Below are 23,759 nucleotides of genomic sequence, written 5' to 3'. Positions count from 1 at the left end.
CAAGGTAAATTTTCCAATGCTAACCCAAAGTAAGTAACTTAAGTTGAGGATAACGAACTACATTGTTCATACAGGCTTTATGCCACAATGTCATTCTAATTAATTGACAATGGTTGTTGAAGAAGACGCATATACACATAAACACATTATTCATTTAGTTTTTAAGATTTGTGGTGAGAAAAGAAACAATCAATTAACAAAGTAACTTTATTATATATATAAAAATAAAAACATTGTGTCAAATAAATAATAAAATCTAAACAAACAAATTTAACATATCCTCGTAAGTACCCTGAGTTATGTTTCGTGCCAGGTGTAATCTTTGTTTTGTAACAGCATTGACAAATTATGGTTAAACGGACCGTAAAACTGAGATAAAAGTTTATGTGTCTTATTGTACATTGGCTCAAATGAAATCCCCCTGCTTTGCCTTGTGTTCGAGGGAGTCTGTTGCAACATTCGCTTCATAACATCCTCTGACACCATGTCTAAAAAACAAAGCATATATCATTTTAGCAAATTGAATTTGATTTATTGATTGACATGTACAGGTTATGAAATCTCAAGAACATCTTGATACAAAATCATAATTCAATTTCAACGTTACGCTTTTTGCCCTTACAAACATTCTCGCAAAATTGTGTTAATTACCCCAAGAGGAATGCGTTCTACCTCACAGCTTTGCATATAGCGTCGATGTGTCATTTTTTGCAGAATTCTAAAACGTGATGAAGAGTGTATCAAATTCCCTTGTCCGGCTTTGACTGATGTGAAAATCTTCTTAGTTAACGCACTTTCAAATTTCAATATAAAAACTGGGAGTTGCAGTTTTGTTTTTCGTTAAATTATAAAGAAATTGACGAAATTCTTTTGAAAATTTTAAATACACTTTTTGACACTTATTTTTTTTATTTATAGGTTAATCTTAAAATTTTAAGTATACTAAATGTTTCTGTTTAATATTGCATAAAGGCAACAGTTGTATACTGCTGTTCAATAGTCATATTTTGATTAAGTAAAAATAAAGCCGGGTGCCTAGGGAAACGCATCAATGATAAGGGAAAAACAACGGAACAACAGGAAACCTGAACTTTCACATAAGCAAACGCCAACATGCATAAAAGACTGCAGAAAAAGATAATGTTGCTTAGTTAAATAAGATCAAAAAGTGTGGTTGCAACATGCCTAAAAAGATGATCAGAAAAAGACAGCCAATCTACCTTACCACAGAAAATGATCAAAAGTACGATCAGAGATGTGCTCTTATGATAATTGTGTAGATGGTTATTAAGTATGCAACTTGAGGCATACAAATGAACTGAAATTATAGTCGTATGTTGCATGATGATATACAATTATAGCCTATGTATACGTATGAGGTCGATACAAGGGTGTATTCACCTGAAAGAAGTATATTGACTGAGGACGAAGTGCGAGGTCGATAAACTTCTTTGGGTCGATAAAAAAAGTATTGACCTCATAAATAGGCTATAATTGTTATATTATTAATTGGCGACCATATTTTTATCAAAATCGTCATTTGATATTGTTGGAATTTTATAGAAATCATATTGTCTCCTAGACAATAACAACATATTAGTAGATATTTCATTTATTTTTTTCTTCAAATAATCTATAAATATATATTAATAAACCTTTTAACAATATCATGAAATTTATTAAATGACGTCATTTTTTTATATTGTAAACAAATAACCGTGTACTATGCTTTTTGCTATCCGCCGTTTCCTCTCTACCTTCGAAAATAAAGTTCAACATGTGCCTAGCCCTGAACCAATCAAATTAGTTAAAATGTACCAATTAATAATATTAAAAAATATACATGTACCAGTCTGATACTTACCCATATCTAAGAAAGTGAAAATATCTCCAAGAACTTTCTTTGTGTTTGATACATAATCTTCCATCCGAACAAAATATATTTGTTCACGAGGAAAAACTTTCAGCCACTCTTTAATGAAGACAGAATACGCACCAATTCGCAATCGTATCTGAAATTAAATACATAAGTTTATTGAATCGTTTAAAGCTTCTTTTATTTTCAAGTTAATAATAATATTTTAGCAAAATGATGCGCGACTCATAATCCTTGTCAACATAATGGCATTTTATGACACTGTCATACAAGTGAGAGATTTTGCTAGCCATAAAACAAGGATTTACCTACCATTTTCTACATACGAAAATACCTGGTCAAAGTCAGGATAATGACAGTTGTTATCAATTTTTGTTCATTCGTTTGACGTGTTCGAGCTTTTGATTTTGCCATTTCATTAGGGACATTCTGTTTTGAACTCCACAGAATTCGGTATTTAATGTGATTTTACTTTTTTTTAACAAAACATAACAGTATTTATTGCTAGCAAAAACTTGGAAATAATCAACGTGTCCAAATGAAATATAAGCGACTTTGACATGTGGTTGTGTATCATGTCAATAAAGGTAAAAGTATTATACCAGTGTTCAATTGTCAAACATCGATTAAGAGTTATCAAATAAGGATAACAAACTCAAAGGAAGCACATAAACTACAAGAGGAAAACAACGTAACAACAAAAACACTAAACTGCAACAAAAATAAACACCAACATACAGTTGTTGTCCATTCGTTTGATGTGTCTGAGCTTTTGATAATGGAACAGGACATTGTTAGCAAAACGGTGGTAAAATATAGTTTAATGATACGTAACAGATATTCAAACACATACGATTAACACAGACTGACCATGCCATCATATAAAACGACGAAAAGACAAACAAAATTTCACAAAACATAAAACTATAGACTGATCAACATGTAACCTTCTATAAACAGGGAATGATCTCGGGCTCCGGAAGGATTTAAATACCCTGCTCCACATGTGGCATTCATCGTGTCGCCGTCGAGTCGTATATGAAGAATACTTCAAAGTAATCCAAGCAATTCATAAAAGCAATGCAGTACGTTGTATATTTCAGTTTTTAACATGCGTACGTCCTGTTTTCGTGAAAACAATATCCATGAAGGGATCGTAGTGCTTATCAATATTTTAATTCTAACAGACTACAGGATACAAAAAAACGATAGAAAACTTGGCTCAAACATATACAAATCAATCTTGTTATGTTGCTTTCATTATTATACTTATGAAATAAAAGCACAATTGAATTTATAGTTATCAAAGGTACCAGGATTATAATTTACTACGCCAGACGCGTGTTTCGTCTACATCAGACTCATCAGTGACACTCATATCAAAATATTTATAAAGTCAAACAAGTACAAAGTTGAAGAGCACTGAGGATCAAAATTCCAAAAAGTTATGCCAAATACGTCTCAGGTAATCTATGCCTGGGATAAGAAAATCCTTAGTTTTTTTTAAAGTTCAAAATGTTGTAAACAGGAAATTTATAAAAATGACCACATTACTGATATTCATCTCAACACCGAAGTGTTGACTACTGGGCTGGTGATACCATCGGGGACGAAACGTCCACCAGCAGTGTTGTGTAAATAGTTATAAAAGGTACCAGGATTATATTTTACTACGCCAGACGCGCGTTTCGTCTACATAAGACTCATCATTGAACAGTTTTTAAAAAAGAATAAAATTAAGTGACTCATCCCTATTGGAATAAAACGTAGAACAAGTCGCTTCTACAATGTACATCAGTCACATCAATTCAGTGGCTTTTTTATGTTTGACCAAATACATTTCGAAAATAGAATGTGGTATGATTGCCAATTAGAAACTCTCCACAAGAGACTAAATTGACACAGAAGTTCGTATTGCTCAAACTTGACCTTTATATGTAGTGCTTTGTGTACACTTGATTGTCTTTGCATGGGTTAAACATTATGATAGTTCAAACACATAATAAATGTGGCAAGTGTCTTGAACTTGTACCTTCGTTATAAATTGATTTGCCTCCCTTTGTACAGAAGCTTATTAATTTACAAATACAATTGGGAATATGGGATTAAAATATACAAATATTTTATTTTATAATATACAATACCTTCACAACCATTGTAATATTACAAAGAATTATAAATAACCAATGCATTTCTCATAAATATATATATATACTTTTAAAAAAATCTTATCATTTTAATATCTTTAAAATTGTTTTGCCAGGAGGAATTTGAATAAATATTTTCAAAATGTATGTAATTTTCTCTGTCTTTGTACTATTTCCTTTAGATTTAAATACTTGTAAATGTAGATTAGATTTAAAGTCATATGAAACGAGTGAACGGTGAAAAATAATGTTTGTCCAATTCTTAAACCAATGCATGTATACATCATAAACTTAGTCCTCTGTTCACGTATCATTATTTTCGCAAATATATCATAAAATCGTCATTTTTTTTTTCTCTCTGTTTGTTATGATTTAACAAATATGGCTGCTCATTAAATGCCGTGTTTTGAAGCGGGGTTTTACCGATTGTCATCTTATAAACAAATCACAAAAAGCATGAGTATTGAGCACGTGTTTAACATGTATAATCAGATATTTGTTTATTTCAATGACAGATCAATGCGTATTGTGGTCACCGGATTTTTATGAGGAGGGTTACGCTCGGGTCACTATGCATACGGAAAATATGTCGGCGAATTGCTTCCTAGAAGCAAGCAATCAAAAATAAGTAAACTTCTTCTAAATGTGGACAAATTAAAGAGTTTTCCTCAGAAAGTGTATATGTACATAAGTTGTATAGTGAAAACTATCCATTTAGTTATAAAAAAACATATGCATATTTTTTTTTAATTTGAGGTTTCTTATGACTTTAAATATAACTAGACAAATACGTATTACATCCCTCTCCATTTGCATGAATGATGATCTGGATGTGGTACAAATATGCAAATATAGAAAAGAGAATAAAGGGGAGGGAAAGAGAGAACAATATGGTGCTAATTGTGATGTGAGTTATATATTTTGCATCTAGACTCCGATGATACCGATCTTGTTGAATTTTTATTTTTTTCACATATGTGTATATTTTTTTTTATCAAAATCAAATTATCATCATAATATCTTAACATATACATTTCAAAAAAGTTCACATTGGTCCATCTTGCTACACTTTTAAATAATTTATTGAAATAAAATCAATATAATAAGAAATCTTTATCATAAATTATAATCCTGGTACCTTTGATAACTATTTAAACAAATTCTATTGTTAAACGTTGAACGTTTAAGGCGCTTTTTTTTAATTACCACTAGCTACAAATATACAAGAGTTATTCCTCTTCATACAGATTAAATAGTTCTAAATTTACATGATTACATTAACAATACGTAAAATCAACTTGTTAAAATTAATTTATTAACTCTTCCTTAAATCATAAATTTATATTTGTACCTTAGATTTTCTGGCTAAATTGAAGTCCTGGAAACACTCGCGTGGTGATTTGAGTTTCATACAGGATTTGTAAAGCTTAATGACATGTTTAACCTTTTTATGGAATTCGTGTGCTGTGTTTTGACCATTTATGAACAAATAGTCAGAATATAATCTGCAAAAATAAGAAAAAAACAAGTTTTGTACAATGGGTAACAATGTTTTTCTTCAATTCACAACAGTTCAATGCTCCTTAGTATTGACTTAATGTTTTACAGCGACACTTGTACTAGTTTTCAATGAGATTCTAAGATCCCAAAAATCTCAACGGAAATTTGGTATGTGAATTTTTTAATGTAAACACAGCCTCCATTGTTTGACACATCTTTTTGGGTTTACTTTTAGCCAATACACAACTTTTTTAAGTGTCCACAGTCAAATTATGTTCAGAACAATTCCTGTAAGGAGCCCATTTCTTTTTTTAATATTCTTTTGTCGTAAATTATTGGTTGTGTTACTGTGTCCTTTTATTACAGAACCCAAATCTGTGATTGCTTTTTGGGAAAACAATAACGATTTTGGAAACTGAATGACAAATAAAGAGTATCAAATTGTGGTAAAATTTGGACTAAAATTTTGTTCTTAATAATTTATAAAAATACATGTACAAGTAACTTTGTTTTTAAATTAATATAAATTGTTTGTTTAAGGTTTATGTACCCTTCTGTAGCAATTTTTGTACGAACTTTTCAAACTTCAAATGTATCAAAACTACAGATATAAAGAATAATAGAGATAGGCCATTTTGTACATATTCCAAGGGGAAACTTGATGCAAAGCATTATTTTTTACTGTTCCATTGCATTTAATAGAAAAAGAGGACTTTGTGGCAAATAAATCAAGATTTTTATAGAAAATCCACATGTATTTTAATAGTCTCTCATAATTCTTTTAAGAATGGCACATACATGTATTGAATTGTTTAACTATGTTTACTGTATTATTAATTTTATAATTGTATCTTATTTTAATCATGTTGTATGTGGTGAATCTGAATCTGTATATTTTTTTTACTTTTTTTTTACTTTTTTTTTCTTATAAAATTTTGATAAGTATGCTCTCTTTGTTCCTTGGCAATCATGTATAACTTTCTAAATTGTTTACCTTTCAACTGGATCTCTCATCATAACAACCAGTTTCATGCATGGATTTAACTGATGTACAAAATCCTGTGTATAATATTCTGGGCCCACAGAAAAACTATTGATATAGGAATAGACATCGTTGTCCCAAATCGTGGATGGACTAAAGTCAGCTGAAAAAATGAACATTAAAATAATATAATCACGCTATTTTCAAAGATGTCACCAGCCACATAGTCAGCACTTTGGAGTTGCCTTGAATATCAATGGTATGGTCAATTTTATAAATTAACTGTTTGCAAAAAGTATGATTATTCGAAGTTGAAAGGATTTGTTTATCCCAGGTATAGATAATTACTTAAGCCGAATTTGGCGCAACTTTTTGGAATTTCGGGTTCTCAATGCTCCTCCATTTTATTTTTGTTTGGCTTTCTTACTTTTTTTATCTGAGTGTCACTGAATAGACTTATGTAGACGAAACGCTCGTCATTTGTATCAAATTATAAGCCTAGTACCTTTAATAATTATTCACACCACTGAGTCAATAACACTGCCGATGAACGTTCCGTCCCCGAGGGCATCACCAGACCAGTAGACAGAACGTTGGTTTTGATATGAATATCAATTATATGATCATTATTTTTTTATAAATTATATATGTGCAAAAGTATGAATTATTCGAATAACTTAGTTTTTTTTTATACTAGGCATATAGATTACCTTAGCCGTATTTGGCACAACTTTTGTCTAATCATATATATATATATAATTTGAAAACACTTTACGCACGTTACGACATCAAATCTAATATATTAATTGTAATGGTGAGTTTAAATCATTAACTAGACTCTCAGAAATACAGTCCTATAATCCAGCTAGTTTGTAAAATAAAAAATTACATGCTTGTAGAGTACGCCATGCAATCAGAAGAGATCTAAACACTGGCATTGGTTTTGTTTGAAAACTTTAAACATAACTGTGTTTTTAATCTGTTATTAAAGTGGTTGGTATTCACCGAGACTAATAACTTTTGTTTGTATAGTGTTAGAAAATAGTAAAGAGAAAACAGGGTGTTTGCTATTACTCGATTTTTTTCACTTGACTGGGTGGAGTTTAACCGGTTAGCTCATAATAAACCAGTCCATCTATAGATAGGTGTTTTAGGATAAACTCATCAATGGAGTGTCCAGTCATTATTTTGTAAATTCCTTTGATGACACTGATAGGTGATTAGAAATCAGTAATAATTATAACGGCAATCATCCTTATCACACAAATCTTCAAGTAGACTGTCTTTATGCAAAATAAAACGTAAGCTCCGCCCGATCAGTTGAATTTACATTGGTAATATAAGATACTTATCATGACTATGTCGTGAATGTGTACAAACAAGAAATGCCATAATCAAAGGAAAAAAACTGACACTAGAACGACGACCATTTGAAGCCAGAAAAAATAACGTTGAGCGATATACCATAGAGTAAATACAAATTCCAAAGAAATAATTATGAAAATCTATATCAAAGACGATATAAAATACAACGGTTTGAACCCTGTGACTATTGACAGAGTCAGGCAAATTTACTTTAAAGAAAGCGATTATTTCGTAAAAGCACAAATGTCTTGTAAGTTGAATCGCACATATCCATATTTCAAAAGTGCTAAATTTGCATTTTCTGAAAAGCGTGTCATCTGATTTAAAGTACAAAGGTCTTTGGACATCCCAATCATATTCTTGTATTATATTAACCAATCGCATATCTTTCACAGATATGACCATTAGACGTCCTTTATGGACTTTTTACAGTCAAGCAACATCAGAATCGACGGACCGATGCATGTTACAGATTTCCGTGTGAATGACGCACGTTTCTGGAGTAAGTTGCACCTCTTACTCTCAATAGCAAAGTTTTAAAGAAACGAATCTAACCCAAACATACCGGATATTGCATGAGAGTGTCCGTCAGAAGTCTCGATTGTGGCAGCTAACTCATCAAACATCTGTGTGTATAGGTGAAGGCCAAAGGGCTTGTCTGGTGAATATTTTTCTATAAGAAGTAGGAAAAATAACAAATTTTAAAAGTACAAATGGAATGCATGTAATACACTGTTGCAGCTATGATATTATCATTTTTTACTGTCGATTAGTAGGTGAAAGTTATGAGGGTATAATATACTAGGAAGATGTATTTACTGAAATCATTTTTACATGTTATATACTTTCTTCGTGTTTCTTCAACTTATGAGTTTGAATGCCCCTTTGGTATCTTTTACTTCTATTGATTTCTGTTGCTTTTGATTGTGTGGTCGTATCATGTGTGAATAACTTATAGAAATAAACAAGTCTCAGACGATTTCCTTTTGACATTTGCAAGTTCGTCACAATCTTTATTATTCCTATCACTTATGTCATATTTTGATGTATCCACCTCGCTGGTCTCGTGATAGTGTGCTCACTTCCAGTGCATGAGACCGTGGTTCCATCCCCGGTCAGCTCTAATCAAATTATTGAAAATTAGTTCTACTTGTCAACGGTTTTCCACTAAGCACGAGATATTTAGGTTTTTGTCATGACTTGTCGGCTCGGAGTGAGATCAATGTTCTACTTGTCAACGGTTTTCCACTTAGCACGAGATATTTAGGTTTTTGTCATGACTTGTCGGCTCGGAGTGAGATCAATGTATAAAAAGGTAGCTTGTATTACTGTGTAGTGATAATCATCTTAAACTAGCTATTTACCAATATGTCTCAGCGGTTTAATGTGTGTTTAATTTGATAATGCCTGTACCAAGTCAGGAATATGATAGTTCTTGTCCATTCGTTTTTGATATTTGATTTTGCCATGTGATTATGGACTTTCCGAATTGATTTTCCTCTAAGTTCAGTATTTTTGTGATTTCACTTTTTTATATTGTTTTTTTTTTCTGATGCAATGGTTTGTTTAATACATCATAGTGTACTTTCGTAAAATGTGACCTGGACGGAGAGTTGTCTCATTGGCACTCATACCACATCTTCTTATATCTGTATTTACTACCATCTCTTTTAGCAGAGCATTCGATTTTATACTTTTTTTATTATTAAAAATAGGTCTTTCATGTATCACTTAAATGGAAGCTGTGTACGATAAATTATTTTTGATTGCAGGTGTTTTGTTAGTAGGAAAAAAATACACTGTTGTTTTCTAGTCTGGTGACGACGTTGATATGCGTCTTATTAGTTCAGTACTCTCTTTTTAAATTTTTAATCACTTCAATGCGATTCAACCAAAACATTATACAAGTAGTTAATTGATACAATACCTATTTGGACTGTTGAATTTCGCCGAAAAAGAGGCATAAAACGATATCTTGATAACCAATGAAGTTCCTTCATTTTGGACGGTATAAATTCTGGATGATGTTTCATTCGTTCGAATAGATCTGTTGTTCCACATTTTGGAAACCCTATTACCAGAAAGTAGGGCAGACAGTGTAATGTTCCTTCTCTATGATAACAGGGACTCTTGTACTGACTATTCCACAACTTCTGTGATATCTGAGATTGAAAAATAAATTTTAAAAAGTATGAATGATGCAGTAATGGTCCCCTAGATGCAAACATTTGTGTTCATCTCAAAAATCAACAACTGCAAAATTAAGCAAATAAACTAATCTTCCAAAATTATGCGTCAAACATACATTTTCGTTTCGTTTTAAAATTAAACACTTTTAATTATAAATTATAAATATCATCAATGTTTCAGAATAAAAAAAAAGAAACATGAATATTCAATTATTCAAATTCAGATATCCTGTATGATAATTGGTAATGTCATTTAATGACACTAATAGAATTGTGTAGTCATAAACTTGATTTATATAGCTACAGAACGCTTTTTTGTCTGTTTGATCTGATTTACTTAATATCACACAAAAATAATAACCATTGCTTATATATTGGTGCATTGGTACTAGTATGACATCATTATGTATATGTCTTGTGTCTAGCATTATAATTTGTTCTCAAACATAGTACTCTCAGATCCTTTCTTATCGTCTTTTTGATATGTGGATGTATAATTACCCTGCCACGTCCACTCTGTGTTTTGGTAGATGCATTTCTGCTTTGTAAAGATCTGATGAGTTGAGTCCTTTTTAACTGATTTTCATAGTGTGTTCTCTTATTGTTACACCACTGTCCCGGGTAAGGGGAAGGTTTGTGTCTTTCCTAAATCAGAAGCCCGTAATTCAGCGGTTGTGGTTTGTTGCTGTATATCATATTTGTTTTTCGTTTATTATTTTGGGAATAAATCAGGCCGTTAGTTTTTTGGTTTGAACTTTTATACATTTGTTATTTCGAGGCCTTTTAAATCCGACAATACGGTATGTATTTTATTCATTGTAGAAGGTGACCTATAATATTACTGTAACGATTTCAAATTTGATGGTACCGTTTTTGTCTTAAATAAAACTTACATGCTTTATATCAGATGCAGCAAATAAATATAGACTTGTAACTACATCTATATGAATTTTAAAAGTCTTTGAAAATCTTTCACAAACTCATATTGTATTGTTTAGTGTGTTTAATAAAATTAACGTGTGTTTAAATGTCACACTACCAACCTAAAGCATTATTTGGAACAATAGATATTCAGTCTTAGTCTTATACCTTTTTTTACAGAAAAAAATATTCATGTCATATATGATACAATGGTTGTGAATATTTTCTGTCACAATAATATATTTGATAAAAGAAAAGGAAGAAGCTATATTTGTCGATACTCTATAAAGAAGTCCAGTTAAGTGTCAAATCTACTTTTATTTGGTGAGAATTTTATTGTTTCTTAACTCTGATACTAATTGAATTTGTCAAGTATAATAGTCCTCAGGCTTTATGTATAGTCAAATCTTATGTTGACAGTTATACATCTATTCTTTTGGAAATTCATATTTTTTTTTTACTTTTAAAGATAGTTGCATTTTTTAATGTCAAGACAAGCATTCTTTAATGGTATTTAAGCTATTGTTTGATACATGCAGTGACAAATACCTATTAAATAATTTCAGTAATACGAATTCTTGTTCCCGCTTCATACAGAATTCTAAACCACAAGCCATGATACATATTAATGTACATATTAAACCATGCAATGAAGTAGCTATCAAAATAATTGAATTGTGCCTACAAGTAGTATTAAATCGAATGCCTAATTATACATTTTTTTAGTGGACCATGAGTTTGGAATTGGCTATCTTGTGAAATCAAAAAGTTATAAACTGTACAAAAGAGAGACGAAAGATACCAGAGGTACAGTCAAACTCATAAATCGAAAATAAACTGACAACGCCATGGGTAAAAATGAAAAAGACAAACAGACAAACAATATTACGCATGACACAACAAATAAGCAAAACGAACCTCGCCAAAAACTGGAAAGAACTCAGGTGCTCCTACAAGTCATCAGAACTTTTTAAAATAGATTGCTTTCACTGTCATAATGTAACATTGAACATGTGGAACGTCATGACTATCGTATATGTAACTATATGCATTATTTTGTCGTTTTTCTTCTTTATGTTATGTACTGTACTTTGTAATTTTATTAAATCAATTTTAGTGGTTTCTTTGTTATAGTGTATTACAAAATGTATGTAGTAAAATTGAGAATGGAAATGGGGAATGTATCAAAGAGACAACAACACGACCATAGAAAAAACAACAGCAGAAGGTCACCAACAGGTCTTCAATGTAACGAGAAATTCCCTCACCCGGAGGCGTCCTTCAGCTGGCCCCAAAACAAATATATACTATAGTTCGGTGATAATGAACGACATACTCATTTCCAAATTGTACACAAGAAACTAAAATTAAAATATTTTTTTTGTTTGTGGAATATATTATAAAAGAGCTATTTTTGTCATTTCATGGATTACTTTATTTCTGCGACGTAGTATTTACGTTATTATATATGTTGATACTTTATTAAGGCATGTGCATTCATTATTATGTTTTGTGTTGTTTTTGTATATGTTACGTAATTAAATTAGTATAGAGTCCTTGCTTTTTCTTTGTATGTTGTAAATGGTGTTCATTTAATTTAGCTATGCGGGATATATAAATACACAGCCACGTGCAGTTCTGATAGATACGTAAAATCATATGCCTCGTGTAGAGGGAGTATTTTGCTCTCTATGTTTGGAAACCCTGGCAGGATCCTAGGAGAATCCGTCGGTATACAGTTTCTAGGCGAGATTTCTTTTTTATCCAACATACATGTATATGTATCACAACTAACCAGAGACAGTCTGAATATCCCGCCTTTCATCCCAGTCAACACCTATATTAGAGAATATATACTTATTGTTTCATTGATGATTAAATCTTGTCCTGAACATCAATGAAATATTTGCCACTGGACGTACATCAAATTGCAATTATTCCATCAATCAATCAAGCCTCTGAGTACGATCATAACTGATTGATTAAATAGTGTACGCCACGAAAAGTTAACTAAATTTTAACCATTTGATAATAGATCTATGTAAATTGTACTAAGATCTTTGAATACTGTGTTCATCGGTACTAACAACGATTGTATCACCAATAAATTATTACTTAACGTAATATGTGTTGCTATAAAATTATAAAGGCACTCTGTTCTAGATCGATTGAATTTCCTGTTATTTATTCATCATCCACGCTCAAAATTGTCTCAGAACAAATATATCTCTGTACATTAACCTTAGATTCAGGCATAGAAATGTGATATTTTTCTGTGACAAATGCTTTTGACTATCGGCAAGAACTTGCGGTCATCCGAGGTGCAGTACTTCAGTATTTTGATTTTCAATGCCAATCCAGACTTTCTGTCCTTCATCGAGGTCGGTTATTTTTTTCCATTTCTTTCCTACCTGGTGTATTGTTCTATTTGTTTTCGTCTGGATAATGTGTAATACTTGCCATTGGACGTTGCAGAACAGTTAAGTAATCAATTATGTAAATAAATTGTCATGAATAAAAAAGATCGTCCTGAACATGCATGAAATATTTGCCACTGGACGTAAAGCAACCAACAATTAATCAATTATTGAATATCAAAGGGGCGTGGTATGATTGTCAATTAGATAAATAAGGTGGATGTAAACAACTAACTTAAAAGGTCACTGTACGACCTTTGACAATATACGTCATTACATCCAATTTTTTTAAAACGGTAAATGTGACATTTAGAATTAAAAACAAAGTCATTAAGAAACTCTTCTTTCGGAACAATAATGTTTGTCAAATATGTTTATCATGTTTTTCATGTTTACAATTTTACCAGTATTTGAAAATATTGAGATTAATTAACCTTTCCAGAAATGCTTTTGACTGGAGAAAAAAAACTGCCGATAAAATCCTAAATCGTTAAGAGGATTTTAGTACATGTTTTTAAATAATATGAATGTATTAGTTTGAACCAACTTTTGTTGTGTCGTATATTCAAAGACATACTCTTTTAACAGAAATATCGAATCCTTGTTATTTATGAAGACTTTCACCAGGGAGCGTAGCATATATCACAAAGTCGGATTTAAATCAGATGGTCCGAGACCACAATTAATTCGTAGTGCATTTCTTTTAGAACATAAATGAAAATCAAACAAATCCCACCTGCGCTTTCTAAATGATTTTTTTACAGTTTGTTGTACTACTTTTGGGACAAATTATATCAAAACTATAGAAAACTTCAACGGCTCTAACTCAAAACAAAGATTTGTATATACTATACAAATCATTGCTCAAAATATGGACAATTTTATGTTTAGGGCGTCTTGAAATCTTTAGACAGCTTCCGAAGTGCTAGCTTTTAACCTTTTTCAGCTGGACCAAATCACTACATTGTAATTTTACCCCCCTTCTTCCAATTTGAAGCATAAAACATGGAGAAATAAATTTGGAAGGGGTATGCAAAATATTGGCAAGTAACCCACTGTCAACACTAGGTAGAAAAAAATCAAGGGACTACAAGTGTGGTCTCGGACCAGGTGACCCTATTTGAAAATCTCTAGATAAAGCTTTGATATATTTGTTATTATATAGTATATCATAGGCTTTATCGTATAAACATTTACTATATGTAACTTTTCCTTTCAAAGATTGCAACATGAATTATTGCATATTTTGTTGTTGCTAGAAATGGTACATTTGTAGGTTTCGTTTGTGGTTTATTTTAATTTAATTTTATTTTACACATCTGAATCAATAACTTTGTCAAATCTTTATGGATATTTATCAAACTTTGACAGCCGCCTTTTTAGGAAAAAAACCGTCGTGAACACTAGGAGCAAAATTTTATAAATGTTCTATTTCTGTTTCCTTTGTGATTATTTTATATGTAAGTCCATCTTTATACATGTACTTTGACAAACCTTCTTAGAATCATACAGTTAATGAAACTTTGACAGAGGTTTTACATGATTTTATAGAAAAATGTTGATTTTCATAAAAAAAATTATGCGTCAATAACTTTTTTTTATCAAATCTAAACTTCATGGAATGCTACGAAACATGGACAGAAGCATATATAATTTTGAAAATAGCATTTTCCTTATGTTAACTCGTTTTACTGAAATATAGATATACATTTAGTGTCTTGCACTCTTTTACGCTAACACATTTTTTTAATTGAAGAAATGACATAGAGTTCTGTATTTCCCCCCCACAAAATTCGATTCTTTTTTATTGTCATAATAATTCGTGTCAAAATTATCCGTTTCTTTTCGTCTCTTTGTGTCAGGTCTCATAATTGATATTGTGTACCCTACAGCTGAACATAAAAATAGCTCATAGACTATATAAATTAATACATGTAACTACGTACAAGACTTAGTGTAGTACCACCAAATCAAGGTACGTCACATCCGGTTGTAGGTCGAAAAAAATATTTCCTTGAATTTGACCGTTGTAGGTAATTAATCCTACATTTTATTGCAGTAAAACTATTTCTGTATTATAAACATATGTGGGCATTTCAAAACACCATTATTTTTTATTTGTGATTTCTATAGAAATTTTTGTAATCTTCAGGTTACATGGTAACTAAAACCTTGTTCACAGATAGAATAAGGGGAGAAATGTGATTGGTTAACTTCCAATGATGGTTATTTTCTTATATGCAATGAAATGTTATGTGAATTTTTTTCTATAGAACTGGACAGGATAAAACTTTACTCATGCCAAGTATTTCTTTATTTAAAAACAAAAATAAATTGTGCAATTTTTTTTGAAAAGTGCAAATTTAACAAAGACTAATAGGGGAAAATCAATGGTGGTATTACACCTACAGAAAAAAAGCCGCTTCTGAATACATCAGTTACGATTTAGACGATGGTCGCCATTAATAATACAAAATCATATACCCGAAATAACACAAGAAAATAATGGGGGGGGGGGGGGGGGAGCTCTTGGTCAATTATTTTCTTAAAAACAAAACACTTCAAAGACTTCATGACTAAAGCAACAGCTAGTTGTTTACATAACCATGTTACCTAGAAATGACATTAATTATAGAGACAAAAAGTTTTTTTTAACTTTAACTTTTAAGTGATTAATTATATTTCCTATAAGAATATTAAAAGTGAATATTGATTAACCATCATTGAAAAAAGGGTCTAGTATGAAATTTTAAATTCAGTTTATTATTTATCTTTTCCAGCTGACCAACTTATTATTTTCTCTACCAATAATCGTATAACAACTATGTTTTAAAGTTATGTATGTAAATAACTAGATGAAAATATAATTAATCATTCTGACAAAATTAATGTAGGTATACAAACAACTATTTTTCATTCAACAACCATATTTTTAAAAATGTACATACCTTAGTTTTACTTTCAATTCTTCTCCTACATCTATTTATAAACTCCATTTTATCCTTTTTCTCAATGTTGCTGTTTTGAGAAAATGCTGCAGTGTTGGACATTGCACTTAGAGTCAATCTCATCTTCACAAACACATAGCAAGAGAGTATAACAAATAGATAAAAAGTCACGGTTCCTAGAAAGTACTTTCTCTTCATCTCAGTTTTTTTTATATATCCAGTCATATTATGAATCTAATTTGAATAATTAATCTCCATAGTTTATGCTAGTAATATATGATTTTCCATCAAATCATTTTAACACACAATAGCTTTCATGCCATCAACTCCAAAAAACAATTACAAAGTCCCTCCTGGCAAACATTTAATATTTTCTCAAATATATCAATGTTAATTGATGGTCAGAAAAGTATGTAAATCATGAGTCTAGATATAACAAGATTCAGGCAGTTTACATTATAGTATGACATCTATGTAAGGGCAAATACATATTAATGACAGTAATTGTAATCTCTGCAAGTAATACTACAACTTCGAGGCCTAATGGGACCCAGGATCATGTCGTAAGGATGACATCTTAATGTATGGTAGTTTACATTTATGTGCATATTGTGTTAAATGTAACAAAAAAACTAATCGCCATGTACAACGAAGATTTGCGATGATCCAATATTTGCAAGGATTATGTAAAAAAGAATAGCAAGGGAATTATAAATGTGAACGAACTTTAACATACATATTTATTGATCACTGCACGGAAGAAATTTATAAGAAGATTTGAGATTATCTTATATTTGAAAGATGTCATACACAATGGCAAGGGAAATCAAGGTGAACTTATATTTACACGTTAAATTATTGGAAAAACGTCAAACGGAATGGCAAGGGAGTCAACCTAAACTTTTATTAACACGATCATAAAGTATATAAATCGAATTATAAACATTACAACAGCTTTGTTCTGACAATGAAACACAGCGAGATACATACCGAAGTGTTAAGATATGAGTAAAACTAGCTGGTTAAAACCCAATGCGACAGGAACCAAACAACACAGGATAACTAGAAACCCAAAAGGAAGCCGTAATGTCTTCGAAAGTGGCAGCATCTTAATTTTGAATTGAATTGAGTATGAATAAGAAGTAGATGAATTCAAAAGAGATTACCCAATTTTTGGTTATCAGCATTCCTAGTGAAAGTAAGTCTAGAAAAGCGTTTCTGGCTCTTGATTCAGTGTAGCCTTATGACTCTTGAGTCTCGGTAACTTATAGGTCTAGGTAATCAAACTACGGTATTACTAACATGCCAACACTGAGGTTGTGAGTTTAATTCCAGCACATGGCGGGCATGACTCCAATCTTATAATTGGATTGTCAGTTTTCCTACCAAAATTTCTCCCCGGGCTCTCTGTTTTAATCTATCATTAAAAACTGACAGCCACGTAGTAGCACAATAGTGTCGAACGTGGCGCTAACACCAATCAATCAATCACATTTTAAGGTTTTGACATCAACAAAAAAGAGCAATATGATACCTAAAAGAAACAGCATCCAGAGACAACATGACTTGGATAATTCATATCAAAATGTTACAGGCTACAAAACAGCTAACAGTTAATTTCTATGTCATTTGGTCTCTTGTGAAGAAATGTCTCATTTGAAATTAATATTTAACATCTTCTTATATTTATTAACTACGTTTTTTAAGTAAAAACAATCGTCAGTGTTGTATTTCTTAAAATCAAATTATAAAGTGAACCCACAAATAAATATCAAACATCTAACCTCTCAATTTGATAAATTATGTATTACAACCCTAAAAAATAATCTATTGCATGATTACCGCAAACCTTTCAACAACTGCCTAGTATTCACTTTATTTCCAAATCACCTCAAGTGCGACATTTGTTGCAACCGACAGGTTTTACGTATATTTGTGAACTTTGAGATGTTATAGACATCTCGGAAGATCGTTTTAGATTTGATTAGTTGTCTTAGAAAATTTGGACATACATGACAAATATAAAACGGAACACTTTTGAAAACTTTTATCGTAACCTTTGTCAACCAAATAAAACCAAGGAAATTTTTAATTTGACTTTTATATTGGAACATTGCATGTGTAAATTTGACAACAGTATTGCTTGAACGATATTAAACAAGAGCAGGGGGGAAATCCAGAACTCTCAAGATTTTTAATCCTTTTGTTAAAAATGAAGAAAGAATCAATGATCATATTTTAGTGATGAATATGATAAAATTTAAAACGTTACTTATTATAAGAGAATTAAATGGTCAATAAACCAGATTTAAAAAGTCACTGAATTACAGAATTCTCAATCGTGTCACAGATGCTTCAATTATGATAGATTGCATGTGTTGTTAAAAGAACATGCGCAACTGCAACATCCACGCACTTCTATTATTATATTGATTTATTGATTTATAAATCTTCAGAGATTATGGAAAACCCAAAGACTGGTATTTAAAAACACGTCAAGATAATAAAGGTTTCCCACTAGGCCCAAATATCCACGAAGAGATGGGATTTGTTTAACTAATCTAAGTAATAAATGTTCATTGTTGTTTTTTTAGTTCAACAAGCGTCTCAACTGTTTGCTCACTATAATTTTCAGGAAAAAAGGTTAACAAGCAATTAATTTCCATCGGCATATTTTTTGAACACTTCCTCGACGGAATCTTTGTAACAAATATTTTAGGGTTTATAATACATGACCTGTTGCAAGGCAACATTTTTTTAGCCAAAATTGTATTTCACTGGCAATCCAAACTCGCCATATTACAGACTTTTCGACCAATTCTTAATAGAAACGTCGCACGCTACTGGTGTTACTTTGGTGAAATCGCGGACCGTGGCAAGACACATTCATCTTGTTAATTTTTAAACATAAACAATGATATTATAAAGTGTTGTTTATCATTTTAAAGCTTTTAAACTCTTCTTTCAGGATATTACAATTTTGTATATGTAACAGACCATTTTCATTCATAAAAACTCAATAAAACCTTTATTTTGCAATATGATTTCCTTGTCCCGCGTTACACTTTTAGTTTTGTGAAATTCTGAATACCGTAAAAAACATATAATCTTTTTTACCAAACGATATAAAAGTTTGTCTAGAACAAGCAATTTATAAGTGGGCGATGACGTACTGTCGATTTTTCTCTCTCGAAAAGACGGAAATATAAGAAAAAGGGATCAAGATGATACAAATTATGTGTCCCATGCAAAAAAGGTTGCCGTAATTTTTCAAAAATTGTCCCAAAAAGGGAATTCCAGAGCAATCCCCATGTCGAAAGTAAATAATTCTTATACTAGTAATTTGTACAAAGATCACACTTTCACGTCATGCAGTAATCAGGAAATTTTAAAACAAATTCTTTTTATTCGAGTTGATTAGCAATGTCCGACATTTTGTCCCCTTCAAACCAAATTAAACGTAGGCTTACGTTTTCTGTGTTCTCATGATGTTTATTTAAAACAGTGCCATACGCTACATATTTTTTTTTATAATGGATAAAAGTACAAACATTTATCTCTATTTTAGTATTAAATTCCCATAAATTAAATCTAATATACAAAATATCAGATAAAACTAAAATGTCCGATACAATGTCCCCACATACGTTATTTTTAATGAAATATGCTTCCAACGTTCCGTCTAATTGTCATGATTGCAGTTTTCACAGACGATTTGGAATACGACTATTTTATTTTGTTGCTTAATAAGAAAACTTTAGAATTAACTTTTTTATTTTGAAGCTCTACCGATTCACAAAGAAGGCCGGGTGGGGAGACTCGGAGATTTCCTCGCGGAACTGAAGTGTTTTCCGGACTATAATAGTCGGATCCGCTAGAATACAAATTAATAGAAAAAACAGCTATAATAATCATTCCCGCTCATTCCCTTGCATATATTCAAGTTGTGCAGAACTGCCATGCTAGATATACCGCAGTCCCTTTGCCTTGACATTCTGTAGTGCAAAAATGAATGCATTTGCAGTGCAAAGTTTATCCATAATAACAGAAATCGATTGCCCGTATAATTAAAATGTATATAATTAAATGGTTTTAATTCAACTTACTTTTTTATTTTTAATTTGTTAATAAAACTAAAGCTTAACATCTTTTATCTAAGAATAAAATTCCTTCTTAGGAAAAAAAATCAATCCTTTAAAATGTATTGTAAAAAGCCATCTGAACAACATGCATTCCAATATTTTTATTTTGTCTTACGTCTTTGAGTGTGTAACGTTAGGTGACACCAGTATCGTGCGACGTTTCTATATATTGTACGTAACAGATTTTTTTTTTTTTATTTCTTCTAGTTTTAAATATGCATGTAATATTTGCCACTGTCTTTTAATTAAAGCAATCTGTTACTAAACAATGATCGACTCTACACAAACTGTAGCTTTTCTGTCAAACAAAGTTATGGCAATAATAGGTGTCTTAAACGTCATTCACACTTTATATAGCATATTTACTTGACGATATCGGGATATCGGTATTTAGTCGGATCTTAACATGTACTTGTGATTTGTTACAAACCGGTATTTTTTAAAATAAACAAACAAATGTCGAAATGTTCAGGACTTAATTAAATCTGTATTTGGATAGGAATGATGCAAGCATACGCATTTTATTGCGTCTTACACTTTGAGAAGCAAATAATATTTTACTACTTTATTAAAATATTGTATAAAAACGTTAATTATGAGCTATGAAAGTCAAGTGGCTCGAGCATTTTTCTGAGGGAATTTAAAAATATTTCAAAGAAATATTTTTTACATTGGGTTAGCTTTCATTACTAGTCTTCACTATCCTATAGATTCAGAACTTTTTGGTTATATTTATAATTTAGAATCTTCATTGAAGTAGAGCACGAATGCACAGTTAATTAATTATATTGATGTGCCATTTGTATGTAAGAGTGACATTCCTTTGTATTATGTGCCGATTCGAAAAACAGTTATGCGAGTATTGTCTCCCATTAACAGGTTCGTTATTTTATAATAAAGTTACAAAATGAATCAATTCAATATAAACAAGTCAAAGGAATATTAGATACATTAAAAATAATAATAACGATAATATTAACAATAATAACGATAATATTAACAATAATAACGATAATATTAACAATAATAACGATAATATTAACACTGAATGGTGACCAGTGAGATACTCTAACTGGAGTGACGTCATTTAGAACAGTTCTACAATCCTGACAGATTTGGTCACTTCTACGTCTAGAACAGTCTAAGACAATGCTGCTGACAGTTCTACGGTTACAACTTATTTAGTGAGTTTTGCTGACAGTTCTACGCTTAGAACTGATTTGGTCAAGTATGCTGCCAGTTCTACTATAGAACTGATTTGGACCTAGAAATTTTTTAGACAGTTCTACCCAGGAACTGATCCTGACAGATCTACCTAGAACTGATTCTGACAGTTCTACTTAGAACAGTTCTAGGGTAGACTGTTCTAGGACAGTTTAAAACAGTTCTATGATAGATTATTCTGTCAGTTCTAATGAGAGGTTAGAAGTGATCTCCACTGTAGGAACAGGAGGAAAACCTTGTCGGCTCGAAATCGTGTCCGGGTAATGTAACATGTCTTCATGGGAACTGTTACCATAGGAACAAACACGTTAAAAATTGGGCTCTGTGTGTCGGCCAAGTAAAACAGAATATGCATGTAACTTGCCAGTTGACGTAAATCAGCCAGCCAACCATGCTTCTAAGCAGTGAACATTTTTAGAGACATACATTTTTCAAGAAACTGTTCGCATCCTTACAATTTGTTTCTTTGTTTCTCTTCTGTGTTTTTCTTGTTGGCTCTACATGGAATTTATACTCATGCGTTTCAGCAAAAAAAATACAGGAAATCGGATATACATAAAAACTAATCAATAATTGTCATTTTGACATTGTTTTACATATTATATTTATATTGTGTCACAGATTATCTGTTCAGTGTATTTACATAACTTGTTTTTGATAATTTGTATTTTTGATGCTTCGTGTTGAAGGCCGTTGTTTGACTTATAATAGTTTTCATTTTACACATTGTGGCTTGGGTGGAGACTTGTCGCATTTTCAAGCGGCCCTCCTACATCTTTTTCTTACTTCTAATTAATAACAAAGAAATGTACAAAGTGTGAAAGCTTTCTACGGTTAATTTTATTCATTTTAATCTGCACCTGCGCAAACCGTTCCTCTCCAGCAAATTAAACAAATGAAGTGAAAATCTAGTTTCACATTTATAAGAGATTCAAACTCGGCTCTTATAATGGACAAAGACAACTGAAATTCATAAAGAAAATATTTAATATTGAAAAACAATGAATTCTCACACAAATGAAAATATACAATAAATGTTATGAGATCATGATGTGAAACTGACTTGTAAATATAAACAATTATATCAATCAACTTACATGTGAGACACATTTTATATCGTTTACACACTTCTAAATAAACCGTGTACACGTGCGGTTTTTACAAACCATAAATGCATTTTTACAATTTATATATATTTCTTAATTTTTTCATTTAATTTTATGTAAAAATATAAAACAAAATTATTTACATGAGTACGGAATCTATAGCTACGAACCTTATTTTTAAATCTGAGTGCTATTTTCCGACTTAAATTTCGCAAATCATCTTTTTAACATTTTCTTTTTCTAAATGCTTTTTAATTTTTCAATACTGCATGTTGTAATCCCGATGCAATATAAAAAAAATATTAATCCCTAATTAGGGGTATACACCTAACTGTATTTGTTGCAGCATCGTATCAGTATAACTGCATCTACATTTTATGCATTTGTTAGAAAAACTGCATAATCTTGGAATTCATTATTACTTAAATCTGGTTATAAATCTATAACTTCTGTCACTTTCTGGATTATATATCTACAAATATGTATATGGGACATAATGCATTAACATTGACGAACGTTGTACAAAAGAAGAATATTTCACCAGTGAGTACAGTGACTATTCTACAAATATAAAACTATTCGCCAATATTCGTGCAAAAATCCTTTAATTAAAGGCACATTCTTTAAAAATAAAAATAAAATTTTAACAATCTGTTTTACAACAACTACGCCATTTTCAAACGATATTGCATTGTGCACAATACCGGAAAAAAGTGCACCATTAATTTTGGTGAAATCATGTAATTTGCTCGTGTATCAAAATATTACTGATCTTTTTCATGTAAAATTGTCACAAATAATACACAGAGCACCATTTTTGAAATCGGCTTATCTTTTTAAAAGACTATTTCACTAACAGAACACACCTATAATTATCATATTTAGATGAATTTCCTATGCATGGCAAACATCTCTCCGTCTAACCTGTATTACGCGCAAACG

At 31.1% G+C, this 23,759-nt stretch overlaps 1 protein-coding gene across 1 annotated transcript; it reads right to left on the bottom strand.

Moving 5' to 3' along the window:
- Positions 1-193: 193 nt before the first annotated feature.
- Positions 194-16,922, bottom strand: LOC134698956 (carbohydrate sulfotransferase 15-like). Its single transcript, XM_063560639.1, has 7 exons — positions 16,346-16,922; positions 9,798-10,032; positions 8,436-8,543; positions 6,518-6,668; positions 5,375-5,528; positions 1,865-2,012; positions 194-488 (listed from the first exon to the last, which is right to left on the bottom strand). The coding sequence occupies exons 1-7, from the start codon at positions 16,568-16,570 to the stop codon at positions 298-300; spliced, it is 1,212 nt and encodes a 403-aa protein (XP_063416709.1). The 5' UTR covers positions 16,571-16,922; the 3' UTR covers positions 194-297.
- Positions 16,923-23,759: the final 6,837 nt, after the last annotated feature.

Source organism: Mytilus trossulus, unplaced genomic scaffold (genome assembly GCF_036588685.1).
Source record: "Mytilus trossulus isolate FHL-02 unplaced genomic scaffold, PNRI_Mtr1.1.1.hap1 h1tg000024l__unscaffolded, whole genome shotgun sequence".
NCBI lineage: Eukaryota > Metazoa > Mollusca > Bivalvia > Mytilida > Mytilidae > Mytilus > Mytilus trossulus.
This window is presented reverse-complemented; position numbering and strand designations above follow the sequence as displayed.